Genomic DNA, 22,838 nt, shown 5'->3' with positions numbered 1-22,838 from the left:
CTCAAACACAAAGCTATTTTAGTCAATTGATTATTTTTAGTCACCTCCCAATTATTTGAAAAATTTCTCCTATTTGGATGTTAATCAGAGTACCCAAGCTTCTTCCTTTTCATTTCCTCTTTCCTTTCTCTCATTCTTTCCTATATATTTCTCCTCTTCAGTAAGTCAAATGATTTCTGACTTATTAAGGATATTGTAAAGAAGATTCATGTAAAAGACAAACTCATTGTCCTTACTGGTCCTTTTCATCTCATGCGTTTTGTCATTTAAAGCACAAAATCTACTTTGCAGGCTAATGAGCTATCTTAGTCACAGAACCCACTTCACACATCTTACTGCATAATTCACATATTTTCTGTTCCAATTTATTTCACTCACAGATGGACTAAGTTATCTCTTCTGACCACTGTATAGAATTCATAAAGTATGTTTTCTTTACATGTTTTACTTTACCAAGTGCTTAACAAAATGTCTAGTACATAGAAGGTGCTTAATACTAGTTATTATAGTTGAGAGAGAATAGGAAAATAGTAAGTAGTTGTCTCAAGCATTTCCTTCTTTCCCCGCTAAAATATCACATTATTAATTAATTCCCAGAATGCTGTCTATTGAGTCATTAAATTAAATGTTATAGCATTATTTTTATGCATGTAACATGCATATTTGTCAGTTTCTACAATTTTAAAATGAGGTGATTAGATTGGATAGCTTCTGAGATCCCTTCCAGCTCTATCACTATGATACTATGCTACCATGTCATATTCTATACCAGCATTCTACTCAAATACTTTATCATGTTGTGAAGAGGATCTTGAGTTCTCATTAACTGTTCCACTAGATTATAAACTGGCAGATTGTATAAACCAGGGCACACTAGTGAGCTTTGTGTCTAGCGAGAGTACATCTGCGTTTAAGAAAGCTCATCCTTACCAAAAGGCCAGATACTGTAGAATCATACTTTTGCATATAGAAATTCATAAGAAAAAACCTCATAGACTTAAAAAATTAATTAATTAGCAAGTATTTAACAAGTTATTTGCTAAGTATATTGTTATTCACCAGATATATACATATTAGAGAGAATTTCTGCCTTTGTGAAACTTACATTATAATTCATGAGGGCAATGCATTCAGAATTGGGGAAAGGGTACTTACAGTGATAAACTAATAAATCTTCAAATTGAGCAATATCCCATATGTTCAAAATTATAGAAAAGTCCAGTGGTATGAATGAATGAATGAATGAAAAATAATCACTGTTTTCAGTGTTTATTAGGTATTAAGTATTGGGTTAAGTTCTGTGGATAGAAATATCCAGAATGCTTCTGGTTACTTATTTTCAAGAAGGATATAATAAAATTATAATTACTAATCAACTTCCATAAATGGATAGATCAAAAAGAAAGGTTTCAATAAAAATGTTTTTAAAAGTTGAGAATTTTATTGTTTAGGGGAAGAGAAGGATCAAAATCTGTTTTCATTTGTGTAGGGAACTAATGTGGAAACCTTTTGCATTAATGTAGACAAGCAAATTTTCTGAAACTCCTGATGAAAAACCCCTGGACCAGTGTAAACTAAGCATACTCTTACTGAAATTAAAGCTTTAGAGAACTATTAGGGCTGCTAAAAGGTCGAGCAAATTACCCATATCAAACATCTATAGCAGAGCTATGTTGGAACCAACTTGAACTCGCTAAAGAAAGCAGATTGTTAAATTTTCAGTTTGAGCATTTATGCCTCAGAAATTGATTAATACTACATATTAGAGCTTGTACTATTTTGTTGATTATCACAATGATGATGATAAAAGAATATTTTAATAATAATTTAAAAATAAAATGATAAAAAATATTCATGATTCCAAGTAAATTCTCAAAATGTGGTGTCTTGTGTATAGCCAACTTTTTTGTGTTTAATGAATTAAAAATAAAAGGGCTTTGCTAAGCAAAATAATAATATAACTAAGATTTTTATGGGAGATATTTGTTCTACTTAAGGGGAAAAAACATTTTCAGGCATTTGATGGTTCAAGCGCTTTTAAAATGCAAATATCTCATAAGCCAATTTAATCATTTAATCTGTTAATCAAAGCAGGTCCCTTAAGTTTACTTTATGTGCTTAAAAGTATTAAAATTTACATGTGTGTGTGTACTTTAAAATGTTGTACTTCAGAATGTTTTTTCCCAATATTTATTTAAAGGTGATTTTTATATTTTTGGAGGGAGAGGAATGTTTATTTCCTTGATGCTCTTTATAATTTAAAATAGCATTTTATGTTCCTTCTTAAAAATTAAATATAATGTACATTTCTATAGCACAGATTAATTTTTCCTACTCTCTACCCATGTAGAAGATCCTGAGAGGCAATATAGCATAGTAGAAATAATGTTTGAGTCAATAAAAAGTTTGACTCTTAATATGTTCTAGCCATTTTTAGCCATGAAAAATAGGAAAGACGATTTTTCTGAGTTTTCTTAATTGCAATATGGGGAGGAGGAGAAGGTAATGGTGGTTCGGCTCACCTTAATGGAATGTTCTAAGAATCAAATTAGAGAATACTGATAGAAGTGCTTTGAAATCTAAAGTATTACATATATGTAAAGAAAAGATGAAGGAAGAAGAAAAACTTGTGAATTGAGTTACAATCAGATCTTTCTGACTTGATTATTAAACTTCTAGAAATATTAACTTTTCATTCCCCTCATTCATCCCTGCCTTTGTGTCTTTCTGATGTCTACCATAATCTCCAGTGGAAACCCCAAGTCAACTATCAAAGCTCAACTTAAGAATTCATGCTCATACAGAGATTAGTGTCTCAGAAGAAGAAAGGCATAGAATTAGTTTTGTTTATAAAACCACAGGTAAATTCCAATTTTCTAAATCATTATTGAGAGATTGGATATCATCTCTGTTTTTCCTTCCTTGTTTTTTTGGATTGGAAATGTGAATCTATAATAATAAAACTTGAAGAGAGGCAACATGGTATAGAGGTTAGAGAAATGATCTTGAGTTAGGAAGAACTCGTTTCAATCACTGCCTTTGATCAGTCACTTAAGTGGGACATTTCTAAGCCACTTTTATTCCATTTTCTTGATTCTATTTATCCCACCAGAACTCTAAGTTTCACCCCTGGGCACTATGCTCTGATTGGTAAATTCAGGTTAAGAAACAAACAAAATGTTTATTACATCTGCAGATGTAATAATTTACTATGTGCTAGGTATTATGCTAAACTCCTTAATGAAATATCACCAAATATTTTCTCTTCACAAGCCTACTATTGGGCTTTGATTAATGATCTTTTTTTTTTTCTCTTACCAGGTCTTAGGCCCCCCCAACGATGCTATCTCCTTCCTAAGCCAGGTTTATGCTATCACCCACTTTCAACTCTGCCTTCCTTATATGTGTTAACTTCCACTATTTAAATATCAGGTCCATGAATGCAGTAGCTAACTGGGAAAGATGGTGTTAATCTTTATTTATAGAGAAAATGTCTGTCCAGCCTATGCTGATAAACTCAGGACCAGTTATAGATAAGCCTATAGATAGATGATCGATAGGTAGAAAATAGAGATGATGGATGGATGGAGAATAAATGAAGAGATGCTTGTATGTATGCAGGCAGAGATGGATAGATGCATAGAAAAATATATATTAGTGCATTCAAATTATTATTATTATTAATGGCACTCTAGAGCTACTGTAATACAACCATAATGAAGCTGTACTAGATATCACTTTGACTTCCCAAGCAGTCACCCTCAAAACAAATTCTATATACTTGTCTATACCAGTAGCTCAGAGTCATTTACAAACAAGCTTTGTGTTGTAGTTTTATTGTTATTTGATAATGGATATATTACAAATTGTATGAAAAAATAACTCTGGAACATTTAGCAAACATTTATTTCCTGAGTAGACATACCTACATCTTCATTTGCTTGTCTTGAAACAGTGTCAAAACTGATTTTAAACTTTTGCTCCAGGGCTGGGTCTCACAACACATGTTCTACTATGATATTAAATATCTTTGTCATGGAAGTAAAATAAACATTGCAATATGTTTGAAGAGGATATTTCTTCTCCTAGTCATCTTTGTTCTACATATTACATTTGTTATCCTTGAAGACTCAGTTTCTTTTTATGTTCACATAGAGAATATGGATGGCTATGACAGTTCATCTGATGAAAGCCTTTGGTGTAACTAAAATAAAACATTATAAGGCATATAGCTAAATCTGTTCATGTAAAAAAAAAGTCTATATCTTCCTTGAAGAAGACATTTTTAATAAAGTCTTCTCTTGTAAGACCTTGTAAATTGTTTTTTTTAATATGAAGAACACATATTTATTACTGTGATAGATTCATGTAAAATCTCTAAAGGCTGTTTACATTTTAAAATAATTGGGAAGCAAATTATAGGACATGAACCATGTATGGTCTGTATTTAGGGAAATCTCAAAATCTCTTCTTTTTCATAACATCAACAGAACTGTAAAGAATAAGCACCATGAAAGATAGCCTTAAATGAATTTTTAAGAACAAATTGAGTTGTGATGGTCTCAGACCCTGGGATATCAGGCCCTATGGTGAGATAGAATTGGAGATATTGATAGACTCCTGTTGAAAAGGGAGAAGGAAAAAGAAGAAAAGCAGTGAGGGTATCAAGTATGTTTAGTTAATTTTAAAGGAACAGGACATGTTTTATAGGCAGTAGAGTTATTGAAGAGGAAATGCAACTATTATGATCTTTTTTTAAAAAAATAGAATATACTATTTTTAAATAATCAATTTTTCTTTTGTTTCCTTTTCTTTTTTGAATTTATTTTTAATACACATTGCTTTATGAATCATGTTAGGAGAGAAAAATCAGAGCAAACGAGAAAAATCATGGGAAAGAAAAAAAAAAACAAAACAGAATAACGTGTTAATTTACATTCAGTCTCCTTAATTCTTTTTCTGGATGCAGATGGCATTTTCTGTCCAAAGTCTATTGGGATTTTTTTGGATCAGTGAACCACTGAAAAGAACCAAGTTCAAGTCTTTCATAGTTGATCATCACACATTCCTGCTGTTATTGTGTACAATGTATTCCTGGTTCTGCTTGTTTCACTTAGCATCAGTTCATGTAAATTATTCTAGGCCTTTCTAAAATCAGCTTGTTCATCATTTTATAGAAAAATACTATTCCATTACCTTCATGTAGCACAACTTGTTTGGCCATTCCTCGATTGGTGGGCATTTACTCATTTTTCCAATTCTTTGGTACCACAAAAAGAGCTGCTACATTTTTGTACATGTGGGTCCTTTTCCCTCCTTTATGATTTCATTGGAATACAGACCCAGAAATAGCATTGCTGGATCAAAGGGTATATACAGTTTTATAGTCCTTTGGGCATAGTTCCAGATTGCTCTCCATATGTTTTTATTTTTTAAAATACATGCAAAGACAGTTTTCAAAATTTACTCTCGAAAAACCTTGTGTTCCAAATTTTTCTCACTCCCTCCTACCTCCCCCAGACAGCAAGCAATTCAATATAGGTTAAACATGTGTAGTTTTTTCTAAATATAGTTTTACATTTATCATGCTGGGCAAGAAAAATCAGATCAAAAAAAGAGAAAAAAACCAAGAAAGAATAAAATAAGCAAGCTAACAACGAAAAATAAAAATACTATGTTGTTGTGATCTGCATTCAGTCCCTATAGCTCTCTGTCTGAATCATAAGTGTATTGGAATTGGCCTGAATCACCTCATTGTTGTGAAGAGCCACATCCATAGAGTTGATTATCACATAATCTTGCTGTTACTCTATACAAAGTTCTCCTGGTTTGACTTACTTCACTTAGCATCAGTTCATGTGAGTCTCTCCAGGCCTTTTGAAATCAGCTTATTGATCATTTGCTATAGAACAATAATGTTCCATTACATTCATATATCATAATTTATTCAGCCATTCCCCAGCTGAGAGAAATCCACTCAGTTTCCAGTTCCTTGCCACTACCAAAAGGGCTGCTACAAATATTGTTGCACATATGGGTCCTTTTTCCTTTTTTATGTTTTTCTTTTTTTTTGGGGGGGGGGAGGATAGAGATTCAGTTAAAGACACTGCTGAGTCAAAAGTTATGCACAGTTTGATAGCCCTTTAAGTAGAGTTTCAAATTGCTCTCCAGAATGATTAGATCTGTTCAAGACTCCATCAACAATGTATTAGTGTCCCAAGTTTTCCACATCCCCTCCAACTTTGATCATTATCTTTTCCTGGCATCTTAGCAGCGCAAAGTGGTACTTCAGAGTTGTCTTAATTTGCTCTTCTCTAATCAATAATGACTTAGAACATTTTTTCATATGACTAGAAATGGCTTTAATTTCTTCATTGAAAATTGACTGTTCATATCCTTTGATCATTTATCAGTTGGAGAATGGCTTGGAATGCACTATTTATTTTAAAAGATAGTTTTTTTGTGTGTTGGGAAGAACACAAATGGTAGAATCAGAATTTAGATTTGTATTTTAAATCCTACCCTTACTGGTTATATGGTTCTGAGGTTACTTCCTCTCTAAAAATTCAGTTTCTTTATCTGTGTAATAAAAATACTAATGTACATATTTCCTAATTAAAAAAAGAGTTGAAGAAAGAATTTTGTTAGGAAATGTTTTAAACTGTATAGTGGTGTTGCTATCCATTATTATTAGTGTTACTCATAAATTCATCATTATTAAGAACCATTTTTATGCTTCAGAAATGGACAGGCATTAGATCAGTGTCCAGAATATAATATTGATTGACATAATTAATTAGCCAGAAGTATATATATAAGAACTAAATGTGTTAAGAATAATTTATTTGAATATGAATAAAGTATTCATACCTGAATGTTTCAGTCTGTAGCATTGATTTAAACATTCATACTGTTTATCTCAGCATAAGGTTGGAAATGACCTTCTTTGTCTTGTTGAAGAACAGTCTTTATCATAATTTATATTTAATGTGGCAGCAATTAATGAATAGGCCTTCTCATTTTATTAATATGTTATTACATTTTTCTCTCGTAATGTAGCCAGATAGATTTTCCTCAGACACTTTTTACTCTGAGAATATAATGTGGTTAGCTGTTAACAGTTAAAGAATAATTGGGAGAATTTATGGGAGTGTCATTTTAGAAAGAATAATGCAAAAACTTAGTCATTTGATACATGAGTATATGCAAATAAATATATTTTTATATATGTACATATTCATTTGTCCCCTAAGATTTGAGTAAAACTTGGAATTATAAAATTCATGAGAGGGGCAGCTAGGTGGTACAGTGGATAGAGCACCAACCCTGAGGTCAGGAGGATTTGAGTTCAAATCTGGATTCAGACACTTAAAACTTCCTATCTGTGTGACCCTGGGCAAGTCACTTACCCCAATTGCCTCACCAAAAAAAAACAAAAAAAAACAGACTTTAAAATTCATGAGAGTGACTCTACATCTATTATCATTTTTAGTTAATAGCAAAGAGTGCCATTTTTAACTTGGCTGAGGTTCTGTATCAAGCTACACAATATATGGATAATGTGAATATTTCAACTTGAGTGTTTTGTTATTACATTTGCACTAGATTAATTGAATCAATTTAATTTCTACTGGTAATATTGACAGTCATAAGCATTAAGGAGCCTAATTTTCATATGCCTTTTACATGCAAAGGACATTCTCGAAACAGCTCCAGTAGCTCAGTGACTCATTAGCAATCAGAACTTTCTCCCTCTTTTTTGTATTTGTTCAGTATATGACTTTCCTTTTTCAATACCTCAGTAATGGGAGATCATGAGAATTGTTGATTTGGGAAGAACTTTATCAGTTGTCTAGTCAAATCATCTGTCATATTATTTTTGAAGGGGAATGATGAGGGACAAAGCTCAGAAAGGAAGTTTTTTGGATTTGGTTTGTTTTTGTTTTGAGGAGTGTGTGTACATGCCTGTGTTTGTGTGCAAATGTTTTGACCAGGTATTCATCCATCTTCTTAAAATACTTCCAAGGATCACTCCCCCTCCCCCCCCCAAAAAAAAAAACCCTTAGCATTTCTCTAACAAGTCATTTGATTTGGGACAGTTCCAATTGCCAGGTTTTTCTTAGATTGACTTTAAAATCATTCTCTATAATTTTTGCCCATTGATTTTTGTTGTATTCTCTAATCCACCATTAAAAAAAAAAATCTTTTCTCTTTTATAAGAGGTTCATTAAATTATTTGAAAATAGGTATCCTATCCCAGTATTCCTTTTTAATTCTCTTTTAAAGATGAAACACTTGTAGTTCTTTTACCCCATTCTCAGACAACAAGGTCCCAAAACTGGTTAATGGCAGAGCCAAGATCCATTGACCATATTCTTCATAAAATGTGAAATGAATCCTATATTTTAGATATATTTGAACTAGAGCCAGATAAAATAAGATTCTCTCACCATTTTAACACTATTTCCACTAATGCCGCTTAAATTAGATTATATTGGCCATTAGATTATATGAGACAAGATATAGCCCAAGTTAAGGTTGTAGTCTCCCAAACTCTATGGTCCTTTACAAATGGCCTACTCTTTAGGCAGGCCTCCAGCATCCTGTATTTTAATAATTTATTTTTAATCTATGAAGAACTGTACATTTAAACCGACTAAATTTTATTTTAGTTATATTCATGTTTCCAACCCATCAAAAAATTTTCTAGCTTAATTCTGTCACGAGCACATAATTAGCTAGTCTTCCAGGCTTTCTGTCCAATTTCATAAGCTTATTTCATTGACTTCATGTCCTTCCCATGGCTTGTCAAACTAGAGACTACCATCAGTTCTTTAATTAATGTAGTTTGTAATTAATAAGCATATACCTTGCATTTCTGCATCTATCCACAACTATGCTATAAGATACATTGCCAAATACCAATCTCTTTAATGTTATTGATTTTTTATAAATTAATACTCTGTACAAATATATTTGCCACTAAAATTATCCTGAAAATTACTTGCTTCTTAATTCTTTTGAAACAGAGAGCTGCATTTGGACTCAGATTGTGTGAATTCATGTCTCAGTTTTGATTCTTATTATTGAATCATTGAGCAATTTGCTTAGCCTCCAGTTTATCTGTAAAAGGAGAGAATTTAACTAGTTGGCCTCTAAGGTCCTTTCCAGTCCTAAATAGATCATCCTGTGATCTAGAGAACCATCTCTAGAGCTAAAGAATCATCACAATGAATTACTCTTTTTCTATAGTGCTGGAAAAGTAGTCTGTGTTTTATAACTGTTTTGAATTGGATTCTGGATGAATGGAAATTTACAATATTTGCCAAATGAAGTGACGACACATTTTAAAATACCACTTCCTCCCAAGTCAGCTTTTGTTTTTCATTTTTGTGACTAAGTGTATTTTTATTTTAGGAAAAGTGGGCTTCTGTTCACTCAGTGTTTAAAATTTTAAATTGCCTTTTAAAGGTTAAACAGACACTCACTCATATGCAATGGAAAGTGTACTGCATCTGATGATCTCTGTTCTTCTGAAGCCTATTATCTAATAGCTATGTGACTTTGGTCAAGTCATCTTATCACCCTGGGGCTCTGGTTTTTCAACTATAAAATAATGGTTTAAATGAAATGTTCTCTTAATCTCTTTTAAGGTCTAGAATTAAGTTGTTGTTAGTTTTGTGTTTGTTTTTGGCCAAAAAAACCTACAAAACTCTCAGAATACTTATCTGCCTATGAATCTCCTCACTGGTACTTCCCTTTCCACAAAGCTTCCACCATTTCCCTCCTCAGTTCTTCATACTATCATTGCTTCCTAAAAATAGCATATATCGACTTATCTGTACATGTATTAAACTGTCCAATAATCTGATGTAAGATAATTATTGTTTTGTTTTAGTCTTCTTATCCCTGTTATAATGACTTGGACATAGGAAGCATTTTTTAAAATTCCTTGAACTTTAGGTATTTATGTAAAAGTGATGATAATTGATGAAGTACAAAAAGGAAGTAGTTGTCCCTTAAAATTTTCACTTATATTAAATGCAATTTCCTTTTCCATTAAAATTGTTAAATTTTGCTAAAAGGAATTTTTCAATTCTATGTTACATTCATTTAAATGTAGAATGGATTGTCTCGTTAATTATATGCCTACTATTTTCATGGCCCCTCTTTCTGCATTGATAAACATTATTTTATAGGCATTACCAGAGCATTGGGTTAGAATTAAATTTACAGAAACTATTAAGAGCTATTATTAGCAAAGAAAAAAATTTTAGCTCATTTTAAGCTCATTTTGAATTTCATTTATTTGATATTTTTTTAAAAATTGGTTTTACTCAAATATCCCATTTCTTTCACAATATTGACTCTTCTAGAGTTCTAATTTCTCATTCATCCCTGGGAAATAATGGAACATCCATTCAGTCATTCAGTAAATATCTCTTACGCACTAAGTATATGTCATGTGCTGTCCTAGGCATTAGGATAGATATAATAATCAGAACTTAGTTCTTTGCACCAAGAAGCTTAGACACTGATATAGTGAGTCTATATGATACATTCACAGAAAAATATGGTACACATTAGAAAATGATTTGTGGATAAGAATAGTATCCGGTAATAGTGAAGACTAGAAAAGAGCAGTACCATCACTTTTTTGGGAGATATATAATACTGATCTATTTAGAGATGCCTAGTTGTTAGATGGAATTCTTAGGTCTCCTTACCATATATAATAATAATAATAATATTTAAAGCCATAAGAGACCTTCAAGGCTACTTATTCCCATTATTTCATTTCACAGATTAGGAAACTATGACCTAGAGAACTCACAAATTTTCAGTGTCATGAGGTACTCAATGATAGAATCAGTATTAGAATCCAGGTTTTTTGCCTCCAAGTTGAGTGCTCTTTTCATTATCCCATGCCTCAGCTATTTAAGAGAATCTAAAAGTCCATCACTGAGTCCCAATATCAGAAGACAAATACTTTCCCAAATCTTAGGAAGTCTGCAAGCCTACTCTTCAATAATAATAATAATAATAATAATAATAATAATAATGTCACTAATAGGCAATTTTCCCAAATTCATTCTTTAGTACTGAATTGACAGCATTGTGTTTTATTGTTTGTTATTTTTTTGAGATGCATCCTAAATGTATACTGGAAATTAGCTAAGCATCCTAAAAAAATAAGAAGTTTTAAGTTTTTCGGGGTTTTTTTTTAATGAGTATTCACCCTTAATTTTAAATTCAGATTGCACTTGAATCTCACTAAACTTTTCTTTACAATAAATCACAGTTCACTAGAATACAAAGCAATCTAGAGCTGTATGCAGAGATACATGATAATGACCAGCTAGAAGAGCTAGATGGAATAAGCTAATACTGAGACACTGGCTTAGGCACAGCAATCCTATCTTGTGTCATTTTTTCAATAATTTAGGGTCTGACAGACATAAATGATATCTCTTGAGATATCATGGTATCTTATATTTACAGCTAGAAAAAACCTTAAAGGCTATGTAGTCCAAATCATTTTACAGACATGTTAATGATGGATTGTACACCTTTTAAAACTTATGGAATGCACATTACTGCACATGTTTTGGTTTTTCTTCTAGGTAAGGGAGCGACTGAGGGTTTCTTTAGAAAGAGTCTCTGCACTGGAAGAAGAACTAACAGCTGCTAACCAGGAGGTAACCTCACCCACTTTCTCCCCTTTTGAGGTTCAATATTGCTAACATACTGGCCTTTGTGTTTTCCATCACTTTTATTACAACTGTCACCAAGAAAAAAAAGACAAATTACATGCAGGCAAGGCCACCGAACAAAGTATATTGGAACAAACTGTCAGAGTTGGATATTTTTTGATTCCTGCTTTATTCAGATCTGTCACCAGGAGAAGACAAGAGAGGGGAAAAACCAAGAATTAGTAACAAGTCTCCCACATTTCTTTACTTTTCCATACACAGGAATTCACTAAGGTTTTAGCTCAACACAAGTCACTTTAAGCAAGACAACACAAGCCCTAAATTGGAATTCATTTCAAACATTGTTATGTAGATGTGACAGTAGAAGTATTTAAATGTTACAAATGGAATAAACTCTACAAGCTATTATAAAATATGTTTTCTCTTAGGTCCTGGATTTCTTATTTTACCAAAGCATGAGATGCTATTGAATCCCCTTCAGGTTATGGTATTGCTGTCATCTCCAATTGTAATAATATTTACAAATGATGGGTTATACATAAATAGTCTCAACAATCCTTACCTAGGAACTACTATTTTATGTTACATGTGTTAAATTCCAAAGGATGTTTTCAACTTTAGCTCTGTATACTCAGAAATTTCCTTATATGCCATTACAGAATCTATAATGCTAAAGAAAAACTCTGAGAGTTCACTCAAATATAAGCCAAGAGTGAATAGCTCATGAGAATTAAACAAAACTACTTTTAATGCATCTTGTTTAATAATTACTCTCCTAATCAAAGTGATGCTTCAATGTATCAGAATATTAAAAAAACTCACAAAAATTTTATTTTGCTTTAAAAACATTATGTTACTCTGGGTCTAGTCTCTTAATTCTTAGCAGAATGAGGTTTTATTAAATAAAATATATTTCTCATTAGTAGTTTCCCCAAGGATATTCAACATCAGATGAATGTATCCTGAGGTCTGTTTCTCTTCCATATATACAATGTCATTTGTTTACTCGGAGAACATATATTCTCTCTCAGAGAGAATATAATATTGATGCCTTATTGAGATTTCAAAATAATTCTTTCCTACTTCCTTTTTTCTTTCTAGTACTTTTATTCGTTCTTCAGCTTCATAAATTAGATACACATAAAAACGTTTAATTTCAATTATCCACACCAATTTTTCACATTTTTCACTTGAGTAATTGATGGTTTTTGATCATCAAGTATTATTAAATATTAAAAATTTAAAATAACCATAATAATAGTAATAAATAATAATTGATAACATGTATTTGTATCTGGCATATGTCTATGGATTAGAAGTTATTTTATTATACAATATTATAAAAATATAATAAAATAAACATAAGTAACATTATCTTATTAGAATATTTATTAATTTATGATTATAACATAATAGAATCATCTCAAAGAGCCCATATTTATTCATTCTTTTAACTTTTACTAAAGTGGAAGATAGATGAATTAATTGCAATTATTAGAAGTAAATTTCTCCCTCATCCCAGATGTACCTGAAAATAGCTTAATTAAGAATATTTTTGATTAAGAGTATTTTTTATATTTCCAATGATTTTCTATTCCATATTTTATTTATGCTAGAAGTAGTTATTGGTGAAGAGAAATTTAATATGCTGCTATTCAAGGAAAGAAGCATTGAAAACATTAGGGACACAGCAAAACCTTACCCATTTTAAAGTTAGTGTGGTGTAGAAGAAAAAAAGTTGGACTTCAAGAAACTGGGTTCAAATTCCAAGGCTTATAAGTTATTAAATGTTCTATGATCCTTAATAAGTATTTTAACTATTTTGAGCTTCAGTTTCATCATTTGCAAAATGCATCTGACAATTCATCAGTCATGTGTAATTGAAAAAAATATACAAAAACTCTTAGAAAGAGGAAGAGAAAAAATGAAGATAATAGCATAATGAAGGAACAATTGAAGAAGTCCAGACAATCAAAAGAAACAGAAGCTATTGAGATCAATTTACTACAACAAAAAAGTATTTTTTTCTCTAGCCAGTGAGAAAAAAGAAATCAAAGAAAGGCTAGAACTGTTGCTTCTATTGAAGGATATCATGAAGGTACTGATCCATTCATCAGCCTTCTGTTTTCTCACCAATGAAAAAGGACTGGAAAATAAAGAAAACATAAGATGATTAAAAATTTAATGCCCAAGAAAATTAAGGAGATAGTAAAAATGCACTTAGATGCCTTTGATGAGTTGAAGTCATTTGATTCAAATGAATTAAAATCCTTGGAGACTGAACTGGGTAGATGTGATTAGTGATCCACTGCCAATTAGCTTTAAAAGAGCATTAAGAATGAGAGTTATTCCAGAATTTGAGAAGGACAAATATTGTTCCAGCTCTCAGCACAGTGATAATCATTCTGAAAACTTTGCATCCCTCTGTGTATCTTTCATTTCCAACAAAATTTTGAGTGATAACTCATTAATATCCAGAAAAGGAAGATAATGTGGGTTCAGAAAAGAGCAGGTAATGTGAGACTAAGTATATAGTTGACTAGTTGATGTTTAGGTGAATTATATAAATTTGGTTTGCTTGGATATTATAGTAAAGTATTATAAAACATCTCTCAGGCTGTTATTATGGAAAAAATAAAGTTAGATATTTCTACAATGAGATAGCTTCTAAACTGAGTATTTAAATTCAAAAAATAGTCATGAATGATTCAATGTAAATTTGAATCCTAGGTAAAGGTCTCCAGTGGAATATCCTAAGAATTCATGCTTGGACCTGTGATATGTTAAAAATAATTATATATACACATACACATGAGTATGTATATGCATATATACATATCTGAATATATGTATATATAAAAGACTTGAATAAAATAGTTGTATGCATATGTGTTTTATACAGAGATTGCAAATGGACTTCTCTTTTCTCGATTTTTGAGAAGTAAAAAATATTCTTTTTAATATTTATGTATATGTACATATAATTTTATATCTGTATAGCATAAATTATAGTGGTAACATGCTTATCAATGAATACCCAATCATGAAGAAATGAAAGATCCATTCAGGATTTGGTCTAACATTCTGCATTGTTAAGATTTTCCTGAATCTTGAGGCTTATCTAGCATATTAGCTATCCTTGCAAGTTTTGTGTTATTGCATAAGAGTATTCCCTCTTTAGGTGCTGAACATAATCCATTCATGCCTTTTCATCCTATATGACTTGTTTTTTCTTTTTTATCTTTTTATGAATCCTATATAATTCACAAACATTCTAGAGACCTTGCTTTGATTCTTTTGACCAGTTTTGCCACCATTGGATTGTTGTCACCTATCTTTTCCTAAAGCTATATAAGCAGCCCAATTTCTTTTTCAGGCATCCAGGACGATAATTATGTCCTTAATTCCACATTTTTGGTACCAATCATCTTTGCTAATATCCTGCAACCTAATTACATACAATTAGAATTGTTCTAGTGCCCTTTAGGTCATCTGAAATTTTACTTATGTGAATCAGATGTTACCTGATTCACAACATAGGACCTTGGAAGAACATTTCTATTATAAAAGATATTTGCAGCAATAAGCTCTTTAAGCTAATTGAAAATGCTATCTGATTCCCCAAACTATCCACCCAGAACTAGCTGAGTTTATTTTTTGAGTGACCATTGTTGTCAGAAATTAACTTTTGTGCATCTCATTAACATTGACCACAGTGGGCACCTACAAGTTAATTTTAGAATAGCTGTATTTACATATAAGCTGACAACATATTTAGAGTAAATATTATTCATTCTCGTTTTTGAGATGAGGAAACTGAAACTTTCTCATCCAAAACTGAGACTTGATCACTGTCACATGGTTAATTATGGCAGAATCAATGACAGAACTCTTTTGTTTCTATGCCAGTTCTTTTCCCCCCTCAGTAAGACTGTTAATTGTCCTCAAATGTAACTATATATAAAATTTAATTTTATAAAACTCTCATACATTAAGTATAAGTTATTTTTAAAACTCGTAATTGTTTATAAGGATGTGATCCAAAGAAACAGATATATATATATATATATATAGTATATATACTATATACTGTTATATAGAAGCTTCCTTTGTTGCAAAGAATTTTCTAAGCATCTTAAAATTGAAAGACCTAGGAAAAAGTCACAGCAAAGAAAAACTACAACAAAAGAGAATTGATATATTGAGCTCAAAATTTCATTCTTCTCTAACATCAGCCCACATAATTTTCATAATTATTCAATTTAAGTGGAAGAATGGATTACTAAAGTAATCTTGTCAAATCAATTGAAGGAACACTTCTCAATAAACATGCAATAAATCTTTGTTTAAGAAGTTTCTTCAAAATGAATTTTACAGTACAAGAAGGAGAATTAGTGCATTAGTTACAAATCTGTTGACAGCTTTATGTTGTTTTAATTCACATATTTATTCTAGACACAGATTTATATACTGTATTTCCAAGGAAAAATGGCATTTCCTATTATATCCTTTCATACATGTCCATCAGTAGCTTTGCCCCATAAAATAAATTGAAAAGCAAAGGACAGCTTGAACTCTTAAATGTCATTTACATTTGGACCATATTATACAACCATGCAAAATTAATTTAAATATTTTTATCAAGAATGAGAGCTGGTTTCTTTCTAACTTGAAATTAACTCTTCTGGACTAATTGGTATATATATACATACACAGAAACTATGTCCATATTGTATCTAACATTGTATAAATGTAACATTTTTTATTAAACATTTATTTTCTGTAGTTTTCTTCTAGCTATTAAGTTTTGGTTCACAGCTTCATTCCTCTGGTGGATGGATCCCTAAGATTGATCATTTTGATTACTCCCTACAGTGGTGCAGAAGAAAACTTACTGGTCTCTTTTTTTTTATCTTGTGAAGTTCATGTTTCTGGCTTTCCTTAAATCTTCCCTAGAGGATCTCTCCAGTACACTAGAGGCATACTACCAAATCTTCTTAACATTTAGTTAATAACAGTGCAAAATTTATCAATCTGTTATCTGTTACTTTTATTGCATGGCTAGCCTACTTCCTTATCTGGTCATATGGGTTGATATAATTTTCCTCATATGGAACAGGAAAGGGTTGGGTTGATTATGTGATTGCTTAACTCTTATAACTAAATATGCTATGATCACAAGTCTCTTAACACAAGTCATATTTGATAACAAAATACAGCCCACTTAAACACTGGCATACTTTTTTTTTCTGTTGTTCTTTGGATTACATATGATTTTCATTCTTCTCATATTGCAGTATGTCATGTGTGTCAAACATAAAGCATCACTTAGATAACACTGATATTAAAAAAAACAAACTCTTATACTCTTATAGCAGAGAGCAATTTGAGGTAATTGAAATCATTGCTTACTTCCCCAAATGCAATTTGTACCAATCCTTTCCTCTTACTCATTTCTAAATGCATTTTGTTGTCTCTTTGAAGTGGCTTGCCAACAAATATGTATTAATGGACTTAGCTGATTAGCTTAAAATATTTATAATAATTTAGGTGATATCCTATGTCCATCTGCTTAGTTTACCCTGGGTGGATTGTTATCATGTAAAACATATTTCCATCTTTATCACAGTTATAAAAGAAGAAATAGAACAAAAGGGAAAAACACCCAAAAAATAATAAAGTAAAAAAATATGCCTTGATCTGAATTCAGTGTTCATCAGTTCTTTATCTGTGTATGGACAGCATTTTTCATTATAATTCCTTCAGATCTGTCCTGGATCATTGTATTGCTGAGAATAGTTATGTCATTTGTAGCTGATCATCCCACAATATTGCTGTTACTTTGTACATAGTAAGTTTTACTTTACATTAACTCATGGAAGTTTTTCCAGGTTTTCCGAAAGCATCCTACTTATCATTTCCCCCAGTACAATAATATTCCATCATAGCACAACTTACTCAGCTATTCTCCAACCAATGGGTGTCTCCTCAAATTCCAATTCTTTGCCTCCAGAAAAAAAAAGCTGCTATAAATATTTTTTGTACATAGATCCTTTTCCTCTTCGTTTTGTTTGTTGGGTTTTTTTTTTTAATTTGAATTTCATTAAGGAAGCCTTGTAGTTTTTCACAGTCTAATTTAATTAAACTAATTTCTTTTTCCCTGCCTCTTTGCCCCCGTATATATATGTGTATGTACATGTGCATATACACATATAGATAGATACATATACAAATACACATAAATGTGTGTATCTTTGTACACACACATGTACATGCACACACACAAAATCTGGAGAATATTTCCTTGTACTTGGAATTCCTCTACTACATAGACTTTTATTCATTTTTATCTCATTAGACATACATTAAGTAAGTGTTTGCTATACATCAAATAATGTGTTTGGACACTGGGGATATAAAGACAAAAATAAAACAAACCTTTCCCCTAAGGAGCTTATATTTCATTGGCATAAAATTCATAAATACTTATATATGAAATATAGGGAATCTTGAAAAATTTAGGATACTTTTACATTTCAATAACACTAAGACGTTTGTAATATCTTGTATATGCAAAGTGATTCCTGAAAGATGGCATTAACAGCAAGTAAAATGTGGGAAGGCAAGGAAATATTGAAATCAGTCTTTAAGCTAGAGAAATTCACAATACAAAGATGGTGGAGGGATAGTTTATCCACTATATGGGACATGCAGAGGCCTCAAGAAGGGAGTTGAGATATTCAGCATGAAAAACAATGAGTAAAGCAGTTTGACTACCTCAAAATTCATAAAAGAATAAATTTTGGAAACATTGGAGGCTTTTTTTTTTTAAACTAAATACTTTTATTGGATTTTGGATTGTACTTGTGTACTTGGAGTTTTGTAGTGAGACAAACAGATGGTCATACTGACAACAAACTGAAGCCTCATGGTGTGTATTGTCTTGATGTGTTCTAGGAAATTTTTTACATTTATCCCTTTGTATTGTACCAAATCTCCCAGTTAAGATCTTATCATATCTGTGTTGGTAACCTGTATAGTCTGTTGTTGTCTCACTAGCTAATTGCTGATCTGGCCAAATTCAGCTTCTTTTCAGCACAATTAAAAAATGAGAATGTCTAATGTCTCAAATATTACTTTAAAAAGAGGGTGATCTGTGCAATTCTCGGTTATCTAACTAAAAAATATAAATCCTTTAGATGTTAAACCCAAAGATTGCTTTAATTGATCTATTGGAGAATAGCTGCCTTAAACATTTACACTATGCTTGAATTTTCATTTCTATTCTTTCAGTATTTTTGGTTATATATTTATAACAATCAATTGGTGTCAGACTGTATACCTGATTAGCTTAAAGTGCATGCCAAAGTCATGAAAGCTACATGGTTCTGATGGCAAGGAATATGACTTAAGTAAGATAGACCCTATTTTTTCTCCTCCATGAATTTAAGGACTTGAAGATTTCCCCCATTTGTTGTATATGTGTGTATACACACACACACACACACACACACACACACACACTCACACACACACACACGTAAGTGTATTCATAGCATATATACATATATATGCATATATACATATATAAATATATGCATATATATACACAATCAAATTTTATATATATATATATATGTAAATAATAGTATTTTTCCAATCATATATAAAGGCTATTTTTAACATTCATTTTTATAAGGTTTTGAGTTACAACTTTTTCTTCCTCCTTTATTTTCTCCCCAAGATGGCAAGAAAATTGATATCCTGTTCACTAATTATTAAAGAAAAAATTGATGAGAACCTACATGGTAGAATAGTAAGAGGAAATCTCGGGGAAATAATCACATTAAGTTACTTTTCTTATGTAAGTTAGCATAGGAAGAAATACAGAGAAGTCTGTGAATATTGGAACTTTTAGACTGGCCAGAAGTATTGTGTGGGGAACATTTCATTCCAGAGAACTGTTGAGTAGAAGGGTAGGAAGAAGTCCAATATGTAGCACAATCTAAAACTGTGTTCCATGCAGGAAAGAGGTACCAAATTACAGCTTTATGGATCACTGTCTAGTTCCAGTTCATAGATTTAAGGCACAGTGGGAGAGGGATATGGGAATTGCATTCCAGGATTAGGAGCATTTGCAGGCCTTAGCAGCTATTTGAGAAGAAAAAAGTAGCTATATGGATTGGACTACAGGAGAGGAGCCAGTTCTCAGTTCCAGTATCTAGCCCAATCTTAACCCTGCTTAGAAACAGCTGAGGCAGGAATCTCAGTCAAATGAGTTTTATCACCAAACCAGTAAAACCCTCCATCTGGCTACTAGTGTTTGGGTCTAGTACAAATCTAGTACAACTCAGCCAAGTCCACAGGTGTATTGCTCAGACTAATCCCAAATCAGCAACTTGCAGGTTTCAGACCACACAAGATTAGTGATTAGACTTTTCTCTGGTTAACTACTTTGGGTACACTCAAAGCTTCAAGCTGTCTCTGGGAATCAAAAATTACATAACACTCAATACCCCAAAGAAGCAGCAACAGAATTAGCCCAAATCTTCTCATCAGAAGCCTGTCCCCAACATAAACTCCAAAATAAAGAAGTAGAGTGGAAAAATAATTAAAGATTCAAATGAACAGAAAAGAATCCCACTATAAAAAGTTATTATTATGATAGGGATGCTCAAACAAATCCAGCAGCAGGTAATGAGTCCAAAACATCTCCAAGCAAAGCCTGAAAGAAAAATACAAGTTGGGCCCACATTCAAGTATAATTCCTAGAAAAGATGAACCAAGAGTTGTTGATGTTGTTTAATAGGTAAAATTAGGACACTAAAGGAAAAACTAGAAAATTAATAATAATAATAATTAGCAGTAATATAGTACCTTAAAGTTGTCAAAACCCTTTAAAATAGTCTTATTTCATTCTCTTGATAATCATGGAAGGTGGGTGCTATTATTATTAATGTTTTACAGATGAGAAAAGTGAGGCAAACAAAACTTTAGGTGAATTTCCCAGGTTGATATAACTGCTAAGTATCTGAAGTAAGATTTTAATTCAGACAAGGATTCCAAGTCTAGTACTAATTCCACTACACCATTTAGTTGCCTGTGGAGTGATGGGGAGGGGTCGAGAAATGAGAAATAATGAAGAATAAAATAAAAAGAAAACAAATAGCTTTGCACAGAGCATAAAAAACTTGATCAAAATAACATAGTCCTTGCAAATCAGAATGAATTACTATTGAGGGAATAGAGAAGTCAGGAGGAAGAGAAAGGACTTATCCAAATGGACATGCAAAGCTTTATTGGTAACGTTTTTAAAAATCATATGATATGAATTATTTAACTAGGCTTTTAAAAAATTCATCATGGTGAAATACTTGGTATAAATAGAAGATGGTGGCATATATTTCCCTATCCCATTCCATTTCTGGGTTGAATGTTATTTTTTGTTTGTTTTTACAGCAATGACTTTTTACTCCTTTGTCACTAGAAAAATTATTTCAGTCTATCATGAACTTCTTTCTTGTCAAGAAACTTTTCTTATCAAATTTGTCTCCCTTGAAGTCTTTCATTTTCATTACTATTTTACTTTGTAAAATTGTTCATGTATCCTGTACTCTTTCTAATTGATTTTATTTCACTGAACATTTGAATGATGGTCAAATGCTATCAATTTTGCTTCATCTCAGGCAAACCAAAATAACTATCTTTTTCTACTTTGTAGTTATTCACACAATAGTATATGTTTTCTTTTTTTTTTATGTCTCGATTTTCATTGTGGTGATACCATATTACAAAGATGAGTCTAGAAACTGTAAATTACCTGAGTTAGAAAAATCCTTTTTCACTGCTGCTAATTGTACCTTCCCAACACAAAGAATCTTTTTCCCCCAACAAAAGGGAATGAGGGTGTCTTATGACAACACTTGAAATGAAAAAAAAAAAAGAGCAAAGCTCTCAAAAAATTTCTATTTCTACCATTTTTACTCTTCCCTAAACTTCTGTGAAGCAATTGTTTAAAATGCATATTAAAATAGTCCCCTGTTAAGCATGAGGCATTTTAAGTCATTTGCAAATCTTTGCAGTCTCTTTTATTTCTTATTTTGGTTAGAATATTTTCCATGATAAAAGCTTGCTTTCCCCTTCTCACTTCTGTGATTACATGCGTAGTCATTTTATCTTGGTGAATAATAACTAAATAGGACAGTTTCCCATTTTTTCCCCTGAATTAATACAACAAATGTTATTGAACTCTCTCAGTTGATCATCAGCATCACAAACCGTTTATGTAATTTTTAAGCAGAATTTTTAAAACAGAAAATAAAGCGAGATTGGTATTTGTTAAAATGCATCAATTTCTTTCAATTATTTCATCTAAATATTTGCTGTTCAGCTATTGGCTAACTTGAAACTTGTTCCTTAAACATAATTTATGATGAGATTTTGTACACAACTATTTGTAAGGAGAAAAGGGGGGAATCTCATTCATTTTCAGGAGAAACATGAACAAAATAATTAAATATATATTCATATATGTATATAGTCTTTTTCATCATACATTGATACTGTTATAATAATTTTGGAAAATTGACCTATCTTGTACAAAAGGCCCAGTAAAGTTTACACATGCAGGTGATAAGGATGGGTACACATGGACCTCCATCTAAAAAAAAAAGTATTGTGATCTGAAATAATTAGTATTTATAAAGCACTTAGATTTTCTGATTATTTTACATTTGTTACCAAAGCTCATTTGAAGAACCCTATAAGAGAGATGTTATTATCCCTGTTTTACAGATGAAGAAATTGAGGTTGAGAGACAGTTTACCTTCTACCAATGTCATTGAAATTTAGCTTATCCTTTTATACTCACTACCTACACTTGTTGAGGAAATACGTTTTCACTGTAGTCTGTGACTGTCCTGTGATGCCATTGTCATAAATGACAACACAGTGACAATGACTTTATTGTCAAAAGCTATGAAAGTCAACAACTCATTTTGTAAAGCTTTACCAACCTGGAAATGTTCGTGCAGGTGACAGGTGTTAACTTATAGGTAAATTAACAACTGTGCTATTCTTTTTAATTTAATTAACTTTATATTTTTTAAATGCCCAATTTGCATG

The 22,838-nt window shown here is 31.6% G+C and overlaps 1 protein-coding gene across 8 annotated transcripts in view; it reads left to right on the top strand.

Annotated features, from left to right (window-relative positions):
• PPFIA2 (PTPRF interacting protein alpha 2) overlaps nucleotides 1–22,838 on the top strand; it is a 668,498-nt gene that overhangs the window by 463,097 nt on the left and 182,563 nt on the right. For all 8 annotated transcript variants that reach the window (XM_051962865.1, XM_051962864.1, XM_051962862.1 and 5 more), the window contains one exon: nucleotides 11,625–11,699. In XM_051962865.1, coding sequence (XP_051818825.1) covers nucleotides 11,625–11,699 — 75 coding nt within the window. The remainder of the gene's footprint in view (nucleotides 1–11,624; nucleotides 11,700–22,838) is intronic.

The sequence above is a fragment of the Antechinus flavipes genome, chromosome 5 (assembly GCF_016432865.1).
Source record: "Antechinus flavipes isolate AdamAnt ecotype Samford, QLD, Australia chromosome 5, AdamAnt_v2, whole genome shotgun sequence".
Classification (NCBI taxonomy): Eukaryota; Metazoa; Chordata; class Mammalia; order Dasyuromorphia; family Dasyuridae; genus Antechinus; species Antechinus flavipes.
The sequence above is the reverse complement of the archived record's forward strand: the minus strand, read 5'-3'. Positions and strand labels throughout refer to the sequence as shown.